General features: G+C 35.9%; 1 protein-coding gene across 5 annotated transcripts; it reads right to left on the bottom strand.

The window, feature by feature from the left end:
- Positions 1-8017: 8017 nt before the first annotated feature.
- Positions 8018-20872, bottom strand: LOC122036421 (3-oxoacyl-[acyl-carrier-protein] reductase, chloroplastic-like). Of its 5 annotated transcripts, XR_006127384.1 has the most exons (13): positions 20084-20869; positions 19394-19646; positions 15294-15436; positions 13704-13757; positions 11355-11435; positions 11232-11277; positions 11056-11150; positions 10946-10978; positions 9467-9601; positions 9288-9381; positions 8674-8756; positions 8352-8490; positions 8018-8260 (listed from the first exon to the last, which is right to left on the bottom strand). XR_006127384.1 is itself a non-coding variant. In XM_042595718.1 (12 exons), the coding sequence occupies exons 1-12, from the start codon at positions 20615-20617 to the stop codon at positions 8458-8460; spliced, it is 1584 nt and encodes a 527-aa protein (XP_042451652.1). In that variant the 5' UTR covers positions 20618-20869; the 3' UTR covers positions 8018-8457. The 5 variants fall into 5 exon arrangements, 3 of the variants coding, with proteins under 3 accessions (XP_042451652.1, XP_042451653.1, XP_042451654.1); XR_006127385.1 differs by lacking the exon at positions 8674-8756 and having other exon boundaries at positions 20084-20868; XM_042595718.1 differs by having other exon boundaries at positions 8018-8490.
- Between the last annotated feature and the right edge of the window lie 3291 nt (positions 20873-24163).

Below are 24163 nucleotides of genomic sequence, written 5' to 3'. Positions count from 1 at the left end.
ATAATAAAATTATCTTCCGGTGCATTTCCTTTAAAGACGTCATTAAAAATAGACGATTCATTCAGCACATTGATATCATTGCGAGATCCAGTAACTTAAAAAAAAATACATGTCATATCTACAAATCGATAGATGCAACCGCCTCAAGTATAATTGTTGGATAGCCATGATCACCTTGTGTGTACTGTACCCTCCACACGACTGGATAATTTTTCAAGGCCCAATGCATGGAATCAAGACTTCCTAACATCTCAAGGAGACTGTGCTTTTGTTCATGCATTTCAAACAAACGCGTGATGCCAGTTGCATGAGGTTTTTTTAAGTACTCACATTTGTATATTTGTATCACACATTGACAAAAGTTGGATAAGTATTCGAGGCAGTTGTTTCACACATCCGTAAGTACTTGTCACAGAACCTTCATAAGCTAGTTGAAGGATAGTCACCTTATATTCTAGAACGGAGATAGACCTTTTCTCCTCACTGCATCTTCCCTCCATTTTAAAATATCCATTTTCTAAATTCGTGACTATATGCAAAAATAACTCTTTTCTTATTTGGAATCGTCGTCGGAACACGACTCAACAGAGAAATAATCATTGATAAGTTGAGTGTATCCGATAATAATTATTTTTTTTCTTTATGTACTCCCATATTAATCTTACACAAATTCAATCACTCTAAATTAATTATGTACTACCATCATGAATAATGTTTCATCATGATTTGATATTATATGGCTTGTTGTATCTTTGGAAATGTTTTTTCTATTAATTTGGTTGAGATCTTGAAATATTTTGGAACAAATGAAAATTTTAGTGTGATAAAGAGGAGAATAACGTAGTCATTTTTTTAATGTAATATAGATGAAAAATATATAGCAGGAAAAATGAACGTGGACGAACAACGTTGATTGATTTTTTTTAAAAAAATTTATCATGTTGAAAATTTATTTTTATTTACCAAACATTAATTAAATTTAAAGAGAAATAAAAAAAATAAAAAATAAAGATTATCCACTTTTGGTAGGCTCCATAGAAAAAAAAATCATCGGGTATGCCGGATGATTTTTAATTACCTCTCAAATATCCCTGAAGAAGGGATAGTTGAGAAGGAAAATATTTAGAAAAATATATTTTTTAAAATATCTCTATTATGAATGCTCTCATCCGTAGCGTCGGCGACATGGGAAAAGGACCAAAGCAGGACGTGGTCCACCGGACAGATCTGCTCGACCTGGGAGAAGAAGAGCCAGTAGCAATAGAAAGCAAGATGCGTAGCGAATAGTCCCTGGAAGGGCGATCAGTCTGGGTGCTATCTGGCACATAAAGCCATTAAAAAAAAAGTTCAGAAATCTTTTCATGGAAAGGAGTGCGCAGAAGGTGCAGAGGTCTCCTAAGCAAGTCGATGGGCGGCAGCAGCTACGACCTCTGTAACCTCGCCGACGGCCATGGCTTCTTCAATCGCTTAGCCCTTCCACTCGATGGAGAGGAGACGACATGAGGAACGAAGCTTCGAAGGAACAGAAGAGGAAGGTGAAAGTTAGTAAAGGAAGAACGCTATTACGGATCTGTGCCTTTGTTAATCATCGTGGCCGTCCAGGTTTACGAAATTCTTGTGACGAAAAAAATACGAAATTAATTTTTAATTATGAAAAAAAAAGTTCTTACAGATTAAGCTGTAAAAATAATTTTCATGTTAAATACTTCATTATTAACGACCGGTATATTCTATGGATTATGCTAAATAATTGATATTTTTTTAAAAAAATAAATTTCAAATAAACTAAATCAAAGTTTTAAATTATCATACCCGAGGGAAATCCATTTTTTTTTTTTTTTTGGAATTGTGTGTGCTCCTGTGAGGAAATTTTTTCATCATAAAATTTGTAATAAATTTGTAACGAATTGTAAATTTATAGTAAAATTTTATGACGAATTTAAATTTCATCACAATTTAATGATGAATTTTGAATTTGGTTGTTAATTTATAACAAATTTTAAGATAAAAGATCTTTTATGGTTAATTTACGATAATTTTTTTTTATTAATTTTGTTACTAATTAGTAATGATTTTTTGTTTTGTTGTAGATTTATGATAATTTTTTTTACCAAAATTTATCGTTAAATCAATATATATTTTTTTAGTGGAAGTATAAAAGTTAGAACATAAAACAAGAGGATATTTATAGCATTGTCTACCCTATTAATTACTTGAACAATTTTTATGCACTAAATTATTTTCAAGGAATGGCAAAAAAAAAAAAAAAAAAAAATCAAAATTTACAAAAAACTTCGCTGCAACTAGGACATTACAACGACAAAATTTAATCAAAAAGGGAAGGAAAAGATGCCATACCTCTAACTCAATCTTTTGGTATAGGAAATGTGCTGTTGGAAGTTTTTCTGGTGAAGAACTGCAGCAGCATTGGATATATGTGAAAGATCATGTGTTACGGGATAAAATAAAATTGTGTGTAGTAGGGATGCAAATGAACTCAATCGATCCAATGGTATGAAAATATTAATATTTGAGTTCAAATTTATATATGGAGATATGATATCCTATTGGAATTGAATTCAAAGTTTGAAAAATATAAATATTGTTTGCTCGAGTTCAATTTGAAATAAAATTTAGTTCGATTTGAATTATTTGAACATGATTCGAACAAAATCGAACTATAATTCAAAATTATGCCTAGTAGAAACAACTGCAAACACAATTTAGCAAAGTTAGAAGGGGAAAAAGCATTTAGTTGACAAATAGTATAAAGAAATATCACTAGAGAAGTCTGAGCAAGCAAAGAAAGCTATAGTATGAATTGATTTCAAATCATTGTACCTTTCGTCATTTAAGTGAAAAGTTTGGACCAAAGTGTGAATATCTCCAATTCCCTCCACCAATAAAACCAACAATTCTATAAGTCATCTATGTTTCAGCACACACTAATTATAAAATCATCGACACACATTCTATGTTTCAGATACAACATATCAAATGCAAAGCACGGTAAGATATCAAAATAACAACACAAGTTACATGCATACATAATCAACATAATTCTGAAAATGGTGAGTGTTGTTGATTGAGAATATCAAAATAACATTTTATGTGGATTCAAATGCCTCATTCAATAACTTCATTACTTCTTTGAATTGCCCAAACACCCTGCTAAACAGATATTTCCAAATTTTCCTCCTTGCAACTTTTAACAATAAAATACCTAATTTTAGAATACCATTGGGTTACATTATAAAATTATTAGTCAGAACAATTTTTTATTCAGACTTATGTCCAAGTATCATGTATTCATGAGCAATACAGAAAATTGATGAACAATAGCAATTGGTAAATGCTAATCGCAAAAGACACAAAATTACAAAAAAAAGTTCTTCAAATGTAAACTAAAAAAGTTCTTGTTCCTGCAACAAAAAAAAAACATTAATAAGATGGAAAACCCCCAAATTGGTGGCACCGACAAGCTGAGTCCCTCATGCCCGTCAGAATCTAATATTGTCTCTATGCTCCTCGTATCTATGTCATATACCCCCACATCGGCAGTTGAATTATTCAGCAATGAGTCAAATATAGTCTTTTCCACTTCAGGTTTTGATGTAGTCAGTGAAATAAATTGAATTCCTTTTGAGTGTTGAAAATTAGGGGTGAGCAAAAATTCGGTTAAACCGATCAAACCGACCGAATTTAAAAATTTGGTTCGGTTTATTCAGAATTCAATTTTTTTTTCTAAAAAATTAGTTAATTCGGTTCATAATTTAATAATTGATGGGTTACACTACAAAATTATTAGTCAGAATAATTTTTTATTCAGAATTATGTACCAGTATCATGTATTCATGAGCAATACAGAAAATTGATGAACAGTAATAATTGGTAAATGCTAATCACAAATGACACAAAATTACAAAAAAAATTCTTCAAATGTAAACTAAAAAGGTTCTTGTTTCTGCAGAAAAAAAAATCATTAATAAGATGGAAAAAACTAAATTGGTGGCACCGACAAGCTGAGTCCCTCGCCCATTAGAATCTAATATTAGGTCTATGCTCATCGTCTCTATATCATACACCCCCACATCGGTAGCTGGATTATTCAGCAATGAGCCAAATATAACCTTTTCTACTTCATTCTTAGTGTAGGTTTTGATGTAGCTAGTGAAATAAATTGAATTTCTTTTGAGTGTTGGAAATTAGGGGTGAGCAAAAGTTCGGTTAAACCGATCAAACCGACCAAATTTAAAAATTCGGTTCGGTTTATTCAGAAATTCAGTTTTTTACTTCCAAAAAATCGGTTAATTCGGTTCGGGTTCGATTTTAAATTTTTTTAGTTGGTTAAACCGAATAAACCGAATTTTTGAATTAAATCGATTTTTTAGACCATAAATTTTAGGCTGAACTAAATTTTTATAAAGTCAAACCAAATTTTTAGAAAAAATCAGTTTGTTCGGTTTTATTAAAAATTCGGTTCGGTTCGGTTCGGTTTTTATCGAAAATCGATTCAGTTTGGTTTCTTGGAAAATATCGGTTCGGATCGGTTCAGTTTGATTTGATTTTAATCGAATACTCACCCCTATTGGAAATTCACTAATCTACAATAATAATGACTCATTTATTCCCAAAAATAGAGTAAAATTGCCTAGATCTGTAATCTCCTAGCCTCCATCTTGTTCCACTCAGAAGATGTGCCTTGAGATTTTTTACCTCTATCATTTTAAAGATTTTAAATTGACGGATTCGTATGAGTCAGATCAGGGCGGGGTGAAGTTGGCAGTCAACGTAAGGCGTGCGGTCCTCTTCGATATCTTTATCAAACATATTCTGAATCACCAGCAATATCTCGCATGTCAATTCGACAAGGTCCACTGATTCATCTTGTTCTAAGACATGCGGCTCAAACTTACATTCGATGTACATATTTGTCTCTAGAGGGAACGAAGTGAGGTCGAATATAAGAATTCTGTAGCCACGATCCACTTCATATAGCAATCCATTAAAATAAAATAATATCTTTCACAACAAATATACGTTTCCCCCTCTAATCCACTCTGCTCCTTCGGGGCTCGCAAGCATCAAGAATCCACTATCATATATCAGTGTGAGGCTATAGCTAGAGGATGAAGGTAAGAATATGACCTTATTAATATGCTGACCGGGAAAGGTGGGGCAGTGAGAATATGACCTTATCATTTTCTAAATTCGTGACCATATGCAAAAAATAACTCTTTTCTTATTTGAACTTGTCATCGGAACATGTCATCAGTATATACCGACTTAACAGAAAAATAATCATTGATAAGTTGAGTGTATCAGATAATAATTATCTTTTTTCTTTGTGTACTCCCATAATAATCTTATACAAATTCAATCCCTCTAAATTAATTATGTACTACCATCACGAATAATTGTTTCATCATGATTTGATATTATATATGGCTTGTTGTATCTTTGGAATTGTTTTTTCGTATTAATTTGGTTGAGATCTTGAAATATTTTGGAACAAATGAAAAATTTAGTGTGATAAAGAGGAGAATAAATGTGGTACGTAGCCATTTTTTTTAATGTAATATAGATGAAAAATATATAGCAGGAAAAATGAACATGGACGAACAACGTTGATTGATTTTTTTTTAAAAAAAAATTATCATGTTGAAAATTTATTTTTATTTACCACACAGTAATTAAATTTAAAAAATAAATAAAAAATAAAAAAATAAAAAATAAAAAATAAAGATTATCCACTTTTGGTAGTCTCCATAGGAAAAAAATCATCGGTATGCCGGATGATTTTTAATTACCTTTTAAATATCCCTGAAGAAGGGATAGTTGAGAAGTAAAATATTTAGAAAAATATATTTTTAAAAATATCTCTATTATGAATGCTCTCATCCGTAGCGTCGGCGACATGGGAAAAGAAGGACCAAAGCAGGACGTGGTCCACCGGACAGATCTGCTCGACCTGGGAGAAGAAGAGCCAGTAGCAATAAAAAGCAAGATGCGTAGCGAATAGTCCCTGGAAGGGCGATCAGTCTGGGTGCTATCTGGCACATAAAGCCATTAAAAAAAAAACTCAGAAATCTTTTCATGGAAAGGAGGGCGCAGAAGGTGCAGAGGTCTCCTAAGCAAGTCGATGGGCGGCAGCCGCTACGACCTCTGTAACCTCGCCGACGGCCATGGCTTCTTCAATCGCTTAGCCCTTCCACTCGATGGAGAGGCGGCGACATGAGGAACGAAGCTTCGAAGGAACGGAAGAGGAAGGTGAAAGTTAGTAAGCCTGCCGAGTCTTTGCCCGGCCAAGCATACACATCAAGCCTTATATTCAGTTGGCCTTTATCTGATCAAGCATCTATTGAGTGCTTTATGAGGTTGTGTCCTTGAACGCGTCCAGTCTTTGTCCGGCTGAGCGTATACAACAAGTTTTATATTTGCTCGGCCTTTATCCGGCCAGGCGCCTATTGAGTGCTTTATGAGGCTAAGTGTTCTTGAATCCGCCCGGTCTTTGACCGGCCGGGCGCGCACAAAAAGCCTTATATTCGCTCACCCTTTATCCGATCGGGCGTCTATTAAGCGCTTTATGAGGCTAAGTGTTCTTGAGCCCGTCCAGTCTTTGCCCGGTCGAGCGTGCACAGAAAGTCTTATATTTGCTCGACCTTTATCTGTCCGGGCATCTATTGATCACTTTATGAGGCAAAGTGTCTTTGAGCCGGACCGATTTTTGCTCGGCCGGGTGTATACAACAAGCCTCATATTCGCTCGACCTTATCCGGCCAAGCGCCTATTGAGTGCTTTATGTGGCTGAGTGTCCTTGAGCCCGCTCGGTCTTTATCCGACCAGACGTGCACAGAAAGCCTTATATTTGCTCAGCCTTTATCCGGTCGAGCGTCCATTGAGCGCTTTATGAGGCTATGTGTCCTTGAGTCCATTCGGTCTTTGCTCAGGCGGGCGTGCACATAAAATCTTATATTCACTCGGCCTTTATCTGGTCAGACGTCTATTGAGCGCTTTATGAGGCTAAATGTTCTCGAGTCCGCCCGATCTTTTCCTCTAGCATGGCCCCTTTGAATATGGCCAGCTGTTTGACTAACCGGGTACATTATTTACTGAGTAAACTACTAGAGTCCTTATGTCCAACTTGCCTTATAGTCAGTCAGCACTTGCCTTATAGTCGGTCAACTTTATCTGAACGTTCTACATCAAAACCACTCGAACAAAGTCCGAGAGTTGGGTGATCCACAGAAGCAGATGGGGATTGCTGCCCTATTCCGATTTTGACCCCCACATCGCCTTGATCTAAACCTCCACGCCATCTCCAGGGAACTGCTTGATATAACATGTATCATTTATTAATAAAATTTTTTTCAATATGCTAAATAAATAATAAATAAAATAAATAAATAAATTTAAATTAACAAGCTCAATAATCAATCAAACAAGTTTAAATTGAGAACTCGATAACATCTAAACAAACCAAGCTCAAACCAAACTTGAACCAAACTCAAGCCAAACTTAAATTGAGAACTCGATTACATCTAAATGAATCAAGCTCAAGCCAAGCTTCAAACAAACTTAAACTCATAAAAAATAAACCAAACTAAGCTTGAACAATCATTTCAAAAATTTATTTCATTTTAAGCTCGATTACCTTATCAAACTTAAATACCCCAAAACTCAGCTCAACTTGTTTACAACCCTAGGTCTAGCAACGACCGAATTCTGACCACGATCATGCTGAATCGCAACTGGATCGTGGCCGGAATTCAACTGCGCCAAAATCCCACCGAAATTTCAGTCGCTATCATCATGGCCAGATTGCGACCAATTCCAACCGGATTCTAGCAACGAACCAGTCGAGGTATAGAAGCGGCCGGATTCTGCCAACCGAGCAAGCAACAGGCACGGTAGGCAGGCGGCATGGATAAGCAAGAATCAAGAGAAAACACGAGAACAAATTGGATTTATAAAAATAAAATAAAAAAGAAATAATACGCAAGAGGAATGCCGCGTATGAGTGCACAGCATAAGGAATACAAGCTATCAGGATACTCTGTATATATAATTCAAATCTAATAAAACAAGACTCACAAATCATGTTAATAAATGCACATGAATTGCAAATCGTCTTAATAATAGTGATGCCCAACAATGATGGGAATGCAATTTGGTCAAAGTGAGTTGGCTACAAGTTCAAGTGGTGGTATTTGCATTGTATCACATTCCCCTTTACTTTGTCGTCTCGCGTCCTCGAAACCTTTTGGCATATGTGCTAAATACTGTGAATTTTATAGCTATCCGGGGGGGAACAAACGAAGTGTGAATTTTTTTTAGCATTTAAGACTAACATTTGCCGGAAACTAAGCAGGGTGGAAAGGACTCGTTGTCTGGATCATTGTTCAAACTCTAGGCGACAGAACTGCCAAATGCCGAACATGAAAACTGCTTGTGGTATTACATTACCATTCCACCATCAATGGTAAAGACCTGCAACATAATACAGTGAAATGCTCTCAGGAAACATAGCAACAAGAAGATAAATACAGTTCACACAAGGGAATAACTGCATGAAGTTGAGAGTTCTTTAATAGCAAATTGAAAATGGTCATAAACCAATATTGATAAACACTCGTGAATTCAAAAGCAAGTGCTTGACTATTCTATCGTTACCTGGCCAGTAATGTAACTTGATGCAGGATTTAGAGCCAAGAACTCTACCAATCCAGCAACTTCTTCTGGTTGGCCGTATCTCCCTGAATGGTTATTTTAAGTGATAACTTATAATATTGTGAAAATTGGAGATAATAATATTGCCTTGCTTGTTTTCAAGAGGACAATTACATGTCTCAACGAATACCCTACGCATATAAGGTTAAAACAAGAAGTATCGAACTAACCCGTTACACATAATCCCATCTTACTCTAATACCATATAAAGCATGATCCAAAGTATTAGCAGGCTATTGGCAAAGCTGAAGATAATTTGCAGTATAATCATAAAAACTCAGCAACAAAAATAGCTGCAACTGAAAGATAGTCTAGGTAATTGGAAGCTGAGATGATCTAAATCAGATTAGTGGTATACAGTTGGGACAAAATTCAAGCAGAGACTGCAAGAGTTCCAAATAGGAAAGAGGTCAACATGTAATTACTACATATAATTGTATAGCTGGTAGGGTGGTGCCTTAGAACACATCCAACTTTAGTGAATTTTTACAATTGTAGGAAAGCATTATGAGGAATTAGGCTTCATGTAAAGCCAATAATTCGCATTTCTAATTTACCTAAGGGAATGGTCCCCAATATTTTCTTCTCAATGTCTTCACCTAATTTAGCAGTCATATCAGATGCGATGAATCCAGGAGCAACAGCATTCACCTAAAAAAAATATCACTAGACAATCAGAACAAAGAGAATTGGAAAATTAAATTGAACCTTTTGCATGATTAAAACATATATTTACATTGATATTCCTGCTTGCATATTCCTTTGCAACACTTTTAGTAAAACCAATAACTCCAGCCTTTGCAGCGCTGTAATTAGCTTGGCCAGCATTCCCCACAAGGCCAACGACAGATGCTATGTTAATAATTCTCCCCTATTAAAAAATAAAGCGATATGAATGGTATATTGGCAATTAATGTTTGATCATAATGAAGCACAAAAGCATAATGGGATGCAGCAAATTGATTGATCAGAGGCTGTAACATTTGCAGCCTTCATAAGATTGTCAAGGTATATATATCACTAAGAGGGCAATTCACTAATAAGCATAAACTGCATAAAAACTAAACCTGTAGAAAGGCAAATTTTAAAGTGTAAATATTTCTGCAATCAAGTCATAGAATTTGATGATAAGAATAGTAGATATTGAAGATACCGCAAAAGAGAGTAACTACACATTAAGCCAAACCACTAGCCAAAATACTTGAACCCAACTTAATTGAAGTTTAGCCATCCACTCCAGTAAGTTCCTTTCATTAGCCCACACCTCACCATGTAGAACCAAACTTGAATCACAATCTCCCTGCCAAAGGCTCAAGGTTAAAATTCCAAATCAAAGCTCATAATCATCTCTAATTGGCTGATGAGCAGCATGTGAAGCTCAATAATAGCACAGACATCCCATAGACAACCCTCTCCAAATAGCTTGCCATACCAAAGATTTAGCTCCATTTTGCTACCAATTCTAATAACTAGTCCAATGAGAGAATTGACTCATTAAGTTATTAGGCAAAAATATTAAAAAGTTAACCATAATTCAGTCATCCTTGAATAAACAACTTGCATGTGTGACTAACTAGGGAATCATGATATATATTGAAATCAGCTTATGCTACTTCGATTGCCAATTAAATCCGCCAAATCCCATGATTTCCCGATATACATCTCAGCCCTAAGTTTATATTGCTAGCAAGAAATTGGAAAACACATCCCAGCCCTAGCTATACCTATATAACAGGAATAAAATATATGATGCAAGACCAGAAAGTTCATTGTTCCAATATCTTCTTGCAATGGAATCATATGCCAATTATCTTATCTAATTTCATGTAATACCACAGGAACTCAGACTTTCTTATTACTATCACAGCACACGTTCAGAACTGAAAAAATAGTGGCAGAGATCTTTTCGGCACAGGGGCATGGTAATCAGTAGTGACCACGGCCAGAAAATAATAATTTGCAAATTATTTAACAAAATAAGCTCAACTAAAAACCAATTAACTCAAGAATTCTTCAGTACAGTTGATTGCACATAGTGGCACCAATAATACATTCATATCTTTCAAAATTTACTGCAACCAATAAAGAATAATCTAGTGATGTGTGCAATTAAATTAAACCAATAAAACTGTCAGTAGATTCCCTCCTGGATAACAAAAGTATCGCATGCTCAACTATTAACTATGTTATAGCAAAATTTAGATGAATATTGTACCTTTTTCTTCTTCAACATTATTTTGGCTGCTGCCTGCAGAGTTGTTTACGTAGAAATGGAGAGTTAACTAATTTATCATGCAAAACTCACAAACATAAATCTTAGCAGACCTGTGTACAAAGGAAAACACCAGTAAGATTAAGGTCAATGACTTCCTGCCATTGAGATGTTTTCATTCGCATCAACAATGTGTCTCGTGTAATTCCTGAAAGCATCAATTAATATTCACCATCAGGAAACAATATATTTAAAAAATACAACCAGGAAGAGTTGAGATTCTAAGGACCTGCATTATTAACTAAAATATCAATTGTTCCCCATGTATTAACTGCCTGGAAGAATCAGATTTACAATATAGTAAGTTCAAGCTAAATGTGAAGACATTAAATGCATAGTGTTTCTAACTAACAGTTTTTATCATAGATTCCACATCAGCTTCCCTAGAAACATCACCACCAAAAGTAATTGCTTGACCACCAGATAACTCAATCTGCAGATATTGTTGAAAAATCAAGATCCGGCATTAGTCTCACTGCTACAAGAATGCCTTACCAAGAGAAACTGTATTGGCAAAAATCATTTCAGCACAACGAGAATCATTCAGTCAAGCATCAATGTATCTATTTGTAAAGGTTAATTTTACGATCACAATTGTTAAAATCAGTAATGGTGGTATCAGGATTAGACGAATGAATTGTTTCTTTGAGTAACAGATTATTAATAACACAAATGATAAATCATAAATAGTTGAATTGATAGAACTAGATAAGTAGCACATAGAATATTATCATAAATTAAAAATCTTAAATAAAATTATAACATTATTAAAGATGTATATCTATTAGATTAATTTATATATGATAAACCATATTTTTGTTAATATATAATTAATAAAATTATATAAGTATATTACAATGAAGGGGAGCCTTGGCGCAATGGTAAAGTTGTTGCCATGTGACCAAAAGGTCACGGGTTCGAATCCTGGAAATAGCCTCTTACAAAAAGTAGGGTAAGGTTGCGAACAATGGATCCTTCTTCAGGGCCCCGCATGGCGGGAGCTTCGTGCACTGGGCTGCCCTTTTTTTATATATATAAGTATATTACAATATTTAATGACATCATATCGATAAATATGAAGTTATTAAATACTGTTAGATTATTAATATAAATTTAATAAAAGTATACTATCAATTAATATCTCTTATTAGGATTTAATTGGGACTTCAATCATATCGAAAGCAGGATTATAGGAAGGAGTTTGAGACTATTGTCAAGTGAGAGATGCATTGAATTCTCTCTAGATCAATAATAAGCAAGACAGAGAGATATATGGATAAGGTGGTTGGCCTAGTTGGTGACTGATTGTAAGCGTTCAAAGAGATTACCTGATCAATCTCACAATAAATTGAGTGATAGTGAAGCTATGTGATTTTGAATTTAAGATATGATAAAGACTCTTTGCTCCCAATTCGCTAGGATTCAAGCAAGAATCAGCAAAAAAGAATGACTAGATCAGCCAAGTTTTTTAAAGTAGCTAATTTAAGCAAATGCCAAGATATTCTATCCATTTTTTTCCTCTGATTTACCAAATTTCAATTAGTTCCATCTATTCAAAGAGATCACTTGACCAATCTCACAATAAATTGAGGTATCATAGTGAGGCTATGTGATTTGGAATCTAAGATATGCTAAAGACTCTTTGCTCCCGTTTCGCTAGCATTCAAGCAACAATCAGCAAAAAAAAAACAGAGGCTAGATCAGCCAAGTTTTTTTAAGTAGCTAATTAAGCAAATGCCAAGATATTCTATCCCTTTTTTTCTCTGATAGACCAAATTTCAATTAGTTCCTTCTATTTCCCAATGGATTCTACTCATTTTAGATAATTTCTTGAAACTCTAGTTTGTTAAACTACCTAACAAATCTATATGAGATTACGGATTCTGAAAAAAGATGAAATCATCCTTTATTTGCATGGATCGAACTCATCGATCCATAATGATAACAGAAAAATTTGACAACCATGTTTATGATGGACAAAATGTGTTTAATAGTCAGGACTTGTATCAATATACTACCTTACCATCTACCCATGGATTTTAGCTCATTTTTAGAGGTAATCTCTTTGAATCTTTAGTATTCAAATGACCTCATAGATTGTAATCTGATGAGCGATTTACCAAAATATATCAGGACAACCTTTACCAAAACTTGGGAAATCCATAGGGGAACCTAATGATTTTTTCTTTTTTAACGACTTGTTTATAACAGACCAAATATGTTTGGATATTTAAATTCTGGTCCTCAATACTGCAATGATGTTTAACAGTCAGACCTTGTACCAATATGCTCCCTATCATCTCTAACATAAAATGTATCTTCTCATGACACTCCAAGCTACACTATAAAATCTTCTTACATTCAGACACTCTTGTTCTTATTACTTACATTGCTAAATTTAAAAAGAAAAATACAACAAAATAAGTTTTCTCAAATTGCAAACACTTTAGAACGCTGATGTAATGCAAAATGATACTACAAAAGATGTCCACCAAGGGGTAAAAACTAATTTGCAAAAAGCATGTGATTGGTCAAATTAAAGAAGCAAAAAGACAATAATAAAGTGTGATGTAGAACTTCCAGAGTCAAATCCCATCAATACAAATTTCTGTTGGAGGACCAAACAAATAAAATATTACACTCACAGATGATAGCCTAAATCAAAAATTATATATATATATGACAAATAAAGTGAACCTACTTCTTTGGATACTTCTTCAGCTTCCTTGGACGATCTTGCATAATTCACAAGAACCTGACTTCCATAGAGAATAATAATTAACAGAAACCCAAAAATAATATTGTTCATTGGAAATATAGCATTCATGTTAATAACTCTCCAAGATCCACAAGTGGGCCAAATTAAGGAAATTAAAACAGTAATAATCTGTGTTTTGAACAGGGAACTCACACTACAATTTTATTGGAAAAACTATATTTCACTCAGACATCATAGTACCAACTGTAAAAGCTGTTGTGCGCACCAGAACTTGGACACTAACTCAAAATGAGAGACTCCATGTGGAGATGGATTTGAAACCTTTCCGAAATACACTCCAAAAGAAGTAGTTGTCCGAAGAATGTACAATATTTATAACACCTTGATATAAGATTCGATCACTCCATATGGAAGTTAACATAGCAAGTTGCAGAAATTATACACACACACACATACAACCTACTTCCAAGTCACTGCACGTCATGTCAGGTCATTGGCTTGCTGAAGTAAAAAAAATGTGCCAAAAGTATTTTCAAGTGCAATAACAGGTCATAGTCAAACATATGTCGCTGGCTACCTGGATCTTAAATTGACTTGTTTAGTTTTATGTGAGCCCATATCATTTGTATTACCTAGGTCATTTAGGTATCTTTTAATTAAGTACAAATTTTCTTTGGTATCTACTTACCCCTCACACCAGTTCTAATTAATTCGTGTTATATTTCTCATTTTATCACCTATTGGAACTCCACTTATCTACTAACAAATAATAACAATTTTCATTTTTTTTCTCATTTCATGAAACAGCCGACCCCACCTAGTGGGATAAGGCTTTGTTGTTGTGGTCTCATATCATGTAGCATGCTTCTCAACATTGTCATTCTGTATGTTTACAATCCAATACTCTTACAGCATGATGAATCACACAACAACATATTCCTTTTTACCTTAATGCCTTGTTTCCTACAATGCAAGGAAATTGCTAGGGAATGAAAAAAAAATGTAGAGAAAAGAGATTGTGAAATATTTTCTAACTGTTTCCATAGAGGGAAGAAATCATAAATTTTAAAATTTTATTTCTTAAAAACATAACAAAACATAGATCAAAAATAGAATTAAATTCCATTGCACACAAAAGTGAGTTCTATGACTAAATCAGATGAAATTAATATAAGGGAAACTAATTAAAATTTTCCTCTGACGTTTTTCTGCCCTCCTTTTCGCTCCACCAACATAAATGGAGGAAAAACTAGGAATTTTTTTTCTATCACTTCATTTCCTTCTCTAGTAGAAAACAAGCTTTAAGGGTCATGCAATAATCATAATCACACGAGACTGAAAATTTTGATTTAGGTATGTATATTAATGCTAGTTTTCAATTTAAATTATAAAGAATTTCAAGGCCCATGAAACAATCGTTACTAACTAGTAAGATGACAAGACTTGTCATCTTCATTTCATGAATCCTGCAGAATGGCATGCTTGCTCGAGCAATTGCAATCTCAACTTACATTTAAACAAAATACCATGAACACAAATTTCTATTACAAGGCATACATCAAATCAACTGACCTTGCAACCAGCTTTGCCCAGTTTTAAGGCTATTGCTTTTCCTATACCTCTGGATGCTCCAGTAACAATGACAACAGGTGCTTCTAACTTTTGAGCCTTTGCAGTAATGGGTTGTTCAACTGCTGCAACATGAGTTCTTACACCTGCATATCCAATCAGCAAGTGTACAGATCTTTAATGGGCTACTTAAATTTATAAATCATTGACACTAAATTATCAATGGACCGGCCCCATGCTTGGCACAACCTGGGCCAATTTGAGCCTGTGAAAAACCATGCAGTGTCTTCTCAGTTCGGACCAATTCAGGCTGTGCCGAGCACGGCCCAAATTAGGGGTGTCAACGAATCGAGTCTCTTCACGAGCTTTTCGAGTCGGCTCGAAAAATATTTGATTCGTATTCGAAATTATTGAATTCAAGCCAAACTCGAATGTGTTCGATAATTTCTTCGAGCCGAATTCAAATCCATAATATTTTATTCGATTGTTCACGAGCTGAACTCGAACCAAATACTGATTATTTTTATATAATTTTAATTTAAATATGCTCAAATTAAGGTCCGAATAACTTGAACCCTTCGATAATGCTCGAATCAAGGTTCGAATAATTGGAATCGAACTCGAGCTTGAATTTTATTTTGAATCAAAATTATTTGTATTTTCGAACTTCAAATCAAATTCGAATGTCCCTTATATCTTTCAGGCTCAAACTCAAATATCAATATTTTCATACTATTAGGTCTGGTACCATTTTTTTCTTCTAATCTTGATAATTTTAATTGTATTTTACATTAAAAATCCAGGATAAATATTATTAAAAATATAAATTTTATTAAGTATTATTAAAAATATTTTGGATTAATAGCTAGTGTTAGTACTTTAATATGAAAATATTGCGGGCCAAACTCGACCAAGGAGATCTACTACATATGTAGCACACAACCCTAGCTCATGATTGGGCTTGACCCAACACAGCCTGATCCAATAGTCAACACATACATGGCGGACCAAGAAATGAGTCACATGTACTCTTTAACACATATTGCCACCTGCTTGATATCCCAAGCCATTAGGCACCTGGCCAAATTTCTCATGTAGAAAAAAAAAAGTCATTGTAGCATGTGATCTAATTTTTACTTCTTGGGTGACACAGTTGCTAATTTGTCTTATGAATGAAGAATAAAAAAAATTTATTATGTTCATAATCTGAGTCAAAAATAATTAAGATCCATATAGACTATATGACACAACACCAAAATAGAACCATTGAATCACCAAGAACTTAGAGAAGTCACCAAATTGAAGCATCGAACCACTAAGAACTTAGAGAACATTGATGAAGCGGAGGAACTCTCGATTCAATGGATAGAAAAAAAATAACTTTATTCAATTGGTTGACAAACATCTATTAAAGGAGTCATCTCAAGTAATTTGCAAAGTTTTCAGTTAGATTTCTTCCAATACTAGTTCATGATATTTGCTTTGCATAGTTTCTTTTTTTTGGTTTTTCTGAATAACACGAATGAGTTAAATTTGTGAGCCTAAGTTTGGTTGATATCAAGTTCACTATCTTCAAAAGGAGTTAAGTAAATATAAGGTTTTTCTAAAATTGCATTGCTAAAGGGCTCATTTAAAGTAACATTGGAGGGCCTTTTTAAAATTGTAATAAGAGAGTTATTTTATATTGATTATTAGGAGCTTTATTTAACCACAACTCTTTCATCTTAGTTACAAGTTGATGGATTGCAAGTGAACTAAGGTCTTTGGATGCTACCTTCGAGTTTAACCCACTTGAAGAAATTTATTTTGTCTTTACATACTTGTTAGGCCCGTCAATTAAAATTGTAATATATCTTTTCATTAATTCTCTGTTTATTTCATGTCAATGTGTATCTTGTCCTTTGTCTTTTCATTTCATGTTAATGTGTAATTGGCTTTTGTCCTTCTTAGACTAATGGTCTGGACATATCACTAAAAATTTTTAGTGGATCCATTAAAAGTGAATTTACCGAATTGTACACATTCAATAGATGACACATTATGTCTTAAAATAATTTTCAATATCATCCAAGCACTCAAGAAATACATTAAGGTCCATTCTACCAACAAAAATAGGGGCATTTGTCCTAAACTCATTGGGTCACAACAAGTATTATTCTCAAAAAAATAATAGAATAAATCTTCTGTAGATATGACATAATTTGAGTGTCATTAAATTATAAATGTATAAATAATTATTTGGGTGGTTTGTTATAGTTCTCATGAAATTAAGCTTATTGTTAACATTAATATAGTTTGGTTGATATCACTCTCTTAAAATCCACTCTCTTATGTATTAGTGTTAAGTTGGGCAATTCTTATTGATATGTCAATCTAAGTATCGACAACTAATGATAATTATAAAATAAAAGGAATATGATAAATTAAATGCAATGCAAAAGAACATTAAAAAAAATTATTATACTTATAGTAGTATATATATTTTCAAATGGATGATGACTACACTACATAGAAAACAATGTGATAGTATTTTGTCTCTTCTAAATAATATATGAGCGTGAAATAATTGTGAAAACACCAATTAAATGTAGGTGATTTAAAATTACCAACTAAATAAAAAAGTAATTTTCAAAGAGGAAATGTGATTATACTTAGATGAGATCATTCATTGACATTGAAGTAGCCACAAGTTTTTAATTAGACCAATGGATGAACATACTTAATACTATAATTTTACATGATGCTTGCAAGAGGGTGTTACAAGAGGGTGTTAAGGTTAACAATGAAGACAAAGCTTGAAGTGGAGGTCGGGGGTGTATAGTACACCAATAAATTTTTTTACAACTTTCTCTTACTGCTTTTCCTCGTTTTTTTTCTATTTTCCTTTTTATTTGGCTATTGTTGCCACAGTAACTTTTTAAAAAACAGAATAGATGATTAAAATGTAAAACTGAAAATTTTCTAGACTAAAATGTAAAAGACTATAAATAGGGTTTATATGATTTGATTTGACAAGCCTGCGACATTGCATGAGGTGCAACTGAGGGGACCATGCAGGGGACTTAGCATGTTGGTTGGCGATGTTGGTCAGCAATGGGCAAGGGCCCAACGGCACCAAAAGGAAGTTGAATGTCGTTGGTGTTGGTGTTGTCGGGAGTTTGCGGCTGATTGGTACGGATTGAGATGACGATGTGAGCTTGAAGGAATTGTCAAGAAGCATGTGCCAACAACCTGCATCACTTTTTCATGCAACACTTTCAAAGTAGATTGTCAAGAAGCTACTTTCATGCATATTTTTTAAAAACCTTTATCATGATCTCCTTATGTCATGAAAATAACCTATATGAAACTAAAGTAGATTGTCTATTCAATTAATAGTTTCAGAAGCATGAACACACTGCTACTGCTACTGCTCCATGCCATGCTAAATCATCCAAATCAATTTTTAACCTGTTTTCCTCTATCTATTCCTATTAATCACATGCAATACAACAAAGTGTCGTATGCTTGTCAACAAAGAAACTTTGTGGATAAATAGTGAGGATAGAGTATTAAGTGCTCTGTGATTTGAGTTTCCGTTCATAGGTTAACGACTAAATTTACAACTATTGAACCCCTGCAATATACAATTAGGTGTAGTCCAGTCAATCAAAGGCAAATATTTGCAGCCAACCATAATCAGAACTACCAAAAGTACTACCATCTTTAACATTCAAAGCATATTCATCTCCTACAATAATGTAACAAAGGTATTCTATGCCTTTAAATTTTTAAGATGATGAAACAAATATCAAACTGCTGAATAATGTGTTTGATCTGAATTTTACAAAAGTTGGCATCAATGATGTGAAACTCACAAGATGCGTGTGCATAAATGTACATTCAAAGTTACCTCTTAACATAAGAAGAATTCAAAATCCAAAGACATAACTGAACTCTATTTTTTTCTGTTATAATGCAAACTACCAACATGTCCATATTGAACTGGAAGATTGGAATGCCCTAGGGTCCTTAATAATCTGAAATTTCAAATAACATCTGAAAATGGAATTGGCTAGATAAGATAATTACAAAAATAAATAAACTTCAGTGAGCATGTTTACCTGAAACATCGAAAGTGTCACCTCCCAAATCAAATCCCAGAATAGTTTCATTATTTTTCTTTTCAAACCCATATGCCAATGATGCGGCTGTTGGCTCATTAATGATACGAAGGACTTCTGAACCAGCAATACGGCCAGCATCCTTTGTAGCTGTCCTTTGAGAATCGCTGAAGTAAGCAGGAACAGTTACCACCGCTTTCATAACTTTATCATTCAAAAACTTGGAAGCATCATCCACAAGCTTTCTCAAAACCTGAAGAACGAAAAAAAAATAAAAATAAAAAGTTGTTAACAATCAAGGCAAAAATAATGCAACCAAGTCAAAGCTTAGCAATCAGAACTGTGACAACATAAGTTATAGAATTTAACTTAACCATAAATATTTGCAACAAAGGTCCAACAATTCGACGAGTCGGGATCTTTAAAATGCTACCCATCATTACAGTTTTTATATTATTGTTTTTATAGTAAAATGATTCTAAATCATATTGTCTTATTAGCTAGCGAGGGAAATACCACAGTTTAATCTCTAGCTACTAAACAATTAGGGAAGGGAAACAAGTTGCGGCCACTGTTATGTCAGTGGACTGAAACTCAAGCCAGCAAACTTCTCGTAAAGAAACTTTAAACTAAATAGCTCACACGACATACTACTAAACGAAATAGACAAAGCAGGACAAAAAAAATTACCTGAGCTGAGATCTCTTCAGCAGCAAACTGTTTCCCGATGGCAGGGCAATTGAGCTTGACATTTCCATTCTCGTCTCTCAGAACCCGATAAGAGACTTGCTTCAACTCCTCGACCACTTCTAACATCTTCCGTCCGATGAACCGCTTCACCGAAAAGAATGTATTCTCAGGGTTGACCACGGCCTGCCGCTTGGCAATTTGCCCGACCAACCGATCGCCGTTCTTCGTGTAGGCCACCACCGAGGGCGTTGTTCGCTGTCCCTTGGTCACGATCGTCAGCATCCCTCCTTTCATGGCAGCAACGGCGGAGTTAGTGCTGCCGATATCGATCCCGACAACCTTCTCGCACGCGACCCGCAAGGGCCTATAACCGGAGTCATGGCTCCGGCGCCCAAAAACAATCCGAGCGCCACTAGGTCGGCAGAGGCCGAAGAAGAGGGAATTGGAAGCGGCAAAGCAAGAGGACGGCAACTTAAGAGAAGGGAAGGCTCCAGAAGAGCCGAGGACATGGATTTGCGCCGACGAGGCCGCCATGGACGATCGAATAAGCCTACGAATCAAGAAGACGCAAACCCTAATCCAAGGCTAGCGGGCCGGTGGTAGCGCAGCGGCGCAGGGAGACCTCAACTGTGAGTGCGAGTGGGTGAAAGAGAAAGGATAAGACAACGGCTTTATGCGGGGCGTCGAATCGTGGAAGATTCTGGAATTCGAAGACGAGTCGAGTGGACGGTGGATGAAGAGAAATAACAGAATTCATCAGCGAAGATAAACTGGCTGAACCGAGGAAGAAAGACACATGGCCGGTGGTGATAGGCGACGTGCTTTTTTAACTCTTCAGTCGACGGAGATTTTTTTTTTTTCGTAGTCTAAGAGCGATATTAATAATGAGTTTGGTCCGTCGATGAGGTCTTGGTCCAATGGTTAAGGCGCAGGCCCTGAGATTTTTTCTTGGCAGTTTTGCTAATTTATTTAGGTAGATTTAATTAGTTTCTTTGTTCGAGATAAGTGTGGCTCGTCGAAGGTACGGACAGTTCGCATCGCTGGTGCGGATAGATATATCATATTTAATTAAATTCTGAGTTTATGTTGTATTTGTATCCTAAATGAGTTTAGTCCAAGTCCACCATACTCTGTTGACAATCAAAATAAACTTTATTTGATTAACAATCATAACAAATATTTTCTACTTGTTTATTCAAAATACCCCTCTCAAAGCAAAGAAACCAATAATTATTATTTTTATAAACTCTGCTGTAATTTAAAAAATAATTCAAATCTAATAAAACAAGACTCACAAGTCAGGTTAATAAATGCACTTGAATGCCAATGAGACCTTGACCTATTGGTTAAGACGGAGGCTCTGAGATCAATAGTCTCAGGTTCAAGCTTTTTATATGCATGTAGATTTCCAGATTTATTTCGATCGATGTTGCAGGTTTCTGCGTAGTCTCTTTGCTCGAGATAAGAGTGTTTCGGATCAAGGCTCAAGTCTCGTCGACAGTGCGGGCAATTCTCGTCTTCTGGTGGGATAAATGGTGTTAGTGACGATTTTCAGTCGATCGGCCTATGGCACTCCTTAGCCTCTAATCGAACGGCCATAACATATTGTTCGGCTATGTGCCCGCTTCTTCGTAATTGATCGATGTGCTAACACCTTTCTTGTGTCGTTCAGCCATATGTCCTCTTCCTTGAGCCGATCGACACGGCGAGTATCCATACTTTGTCCTTTCCTTGTGCTTCCTTGGATGAACACAATCTGGGCACACGTCATCCATATTTTTGGAAGACCGTACAAATCCAAGCTCATTATGGCTGAGCGTGCATCCATGTCTCTTAATTGCCTTTATTAAATGTCATCCCGTAGTCAAGCGCCACGTGTCTCACGTGTTGCCGCCGCACGCTCGACGTCACATGCGGATATCCGTTGGTGATGTGACATTTGACGTTTCGAATTCAATGGACAAATCTTTTCCTAGGTTTTCGTGACCATAGATTGAACGGCTCCGGTTGACCGGACCCGAGGTTTATAAACCCGTGCACATCGCCTTTTTCCTTTGCGCATTTCCGTCTTCAAGCTCTCCGGTGACACTTCTCGTCTGTTTCTCGACAATACTCCTCTACTGTTCCTCCGGTGACATTCCAGTAAGCTCTTTCCCCTCAATCGCGTCTTTTTGCTGCCTTTCTATTTTTTCGATGGCGAGTTCTTAACAGCCTCCCGTCGCCGTCCCTGGACTTTGGTATACCTTTACTGAGTCCAGGTTTGACGCCAGCGATACTGAGAGCTTAACGACCGCCTACGAATTTCCTCCAATTTATGAAATTCTTCTTCCTACTTCCTCCGATCGGCCACACTATCCGTCGCCCGACTACCTTTGTTTCTTTAGGGATCAGTTACTGTCGGTCTACGATTTCTGATCCACCCTTTCTTTTCTGTCGTATGTAAATACTTTCGAATTTCTCTCCATCAACTAGTGTTGAACTCCTTTCAGCTGCTGTGCAGGATAGTCGTTCTGTTCCGCCTACACGGTATTTCTCTTACTCCCGGCTCTTTCACTATTTTTACTATCCCATATTGTCCCAGCCGAGAACTTTTCTTTTCCAAACCCGACTGGGCTTAGTTTTTTCGATAAAATACCCACTTCAAATAAGTATTGGCGCGAGCATTTCTTTTTCGTATGCCTTCTCGAGCGGCTTGACTTCTCGACCGGCTGGCATCTTGAAGTGGTGAGCCAACTCCACGCTCAAGAACTACAAGGTGTTGGTGCTGGAAGAATCCGACGATCGAACTTAAGTTTTGGTAATGACAAATGGTTTAAAGTTAAGGTTATTTGTGATCTAACAAGTTTGAATGAGATTGCAAGAAAGTCCTAAGTATACTTAGGTAAAAAGTCCTAGCTGCGGTTAGGCAGGTGGAAAATCCTAGGGGGGTGGTAACCCTAGGCGGAAAGTCTTGGCGAGTCGAGAGCTTCGGGCAAAATCCTAGAGTCGGGGACTATAGGTTGAAATCTTGGCGTCGCGAACCGGGTGGAAGTCTGGACGGGTCGTGGAGCGGACGTCCAGCATGAAGACCGGAAGCCTCAGGCACTGAGCAAAAGTCCAGTCAATCTAGAGGACCGGTCTGACAACAGGTAAACTCTCTTGAGTGGAGTAGGTGAGGACGCGTTCCCCAGTGAGGGAACAGTAGGCGTCAGTTCAACTTAGGATTTCCGGAAGGGAAATCGGAAGTCAGAACCGGACAGTCCGGAGACTGTCAAAACAACTTTCTATTTCATAATTTAATGTGTTAACTCTATTTTGCAGGATATGTTTGGTATTTTTGGACTAACACATCTTGCAGGGAGTGAAAAAGATGAAAAACCTTGGATGAACATGGAGCATGGAGGCGCCCTCGGGCTGATAAGTAGCGGGCGAAACGGAGCTTATCGGCGTTGCGGATTCGACGGGGTTGGAGGTGCCCTCCATGCGGTTGGAGGCGCCCTCAACAGACTATATAAGCTTGTCTCAAGCAAAGGCTTAACACATCAAGAACTTACAATCTTTCTACTACGCGCTGCTCAAAGGACGATCCAACAAAACTGTAACTCGACTCCGACGACCAGAAGCTTCAAAATTTTTATTCTTAGTTGTCGGTATAATTTTCATTACTGCAGTTAATCTTTTATACTTGTAAATTCTGCGAATTGATAGTGATTGTCCAAAGTAAACACTCAACGAGTGTGGACCTTGGAGTAGGAGTCATCATAGGCTTCGAACCAAGTACATCTCGATGTTAGCATTGTTTGTTTCTTATTTTCGCTGCATATTAACTCGATTGCTTTAAAACGAACGAATTAGCCACGAACGATATTCACCGCCCCCTCTAGTGTTTTTCGATCCTATAATTGGTATCAGAGCGGGGTCACTTCGAATCGATGAGATCGTCATTCAAGCATTTCTTTTTCGTGGTAATTTTTTAATTTTCGGAGTCGATCGGAATCGATAAAATTGCCGCCTTCTGAGCTATTTTTATCGCAATCGAAATTTTCTCTCGAAGCTGGTGCAACACCACTCGAGTTCGCATATTGATTTCTTAATCTCGCA

The sequence above is a fragment of the Zingiber officinale genome, unplaced genomic scaffold (assembly GCF_018446385.1).
Source record: "Zingiber officinale cultivar Zhangliang unplaced genomic scaffold, Zo_v1.1 ctg161, whole genome shotgun sequence".
NCBI lineage: Eukaryota > Viridiplantae > Streptophyta > Magnoliopsida > Zingiberales > Zingiberaceae > Zingiber > Zingiber officinale.
This window is presented reverse-complemented; position numbering and strand designations above follow the sequence as displayed.

What these genes read in the sequence shown, in the direction of transcription:
- LOC122036421 (XM_042595718.1), bottom strand. Translation starts at nt 20,617, where the DNA reads ATGGCGGCCTCGTCGGCGCAAATCCATGTCCTCGGCTCTTCTGGAGCC. An exon ending in CTGAAGAAGTATCCAAAGAA is followed by an intron (nt 11,436 to 13,703) that starts GTAGGTTCACTT and finishes CAATATCTGCAG; the next exon opens with ATTGAGTTATCTGGTGGTCA. An exon ending in TATTTTAGTTAATAATGCAG is followed by an intron (nt 11,151 to 11,231) that starts GTCCTTAGAATC and finishes TGATGCTTTCAG; the next exon opens with GAATTACACGAGACACATTG.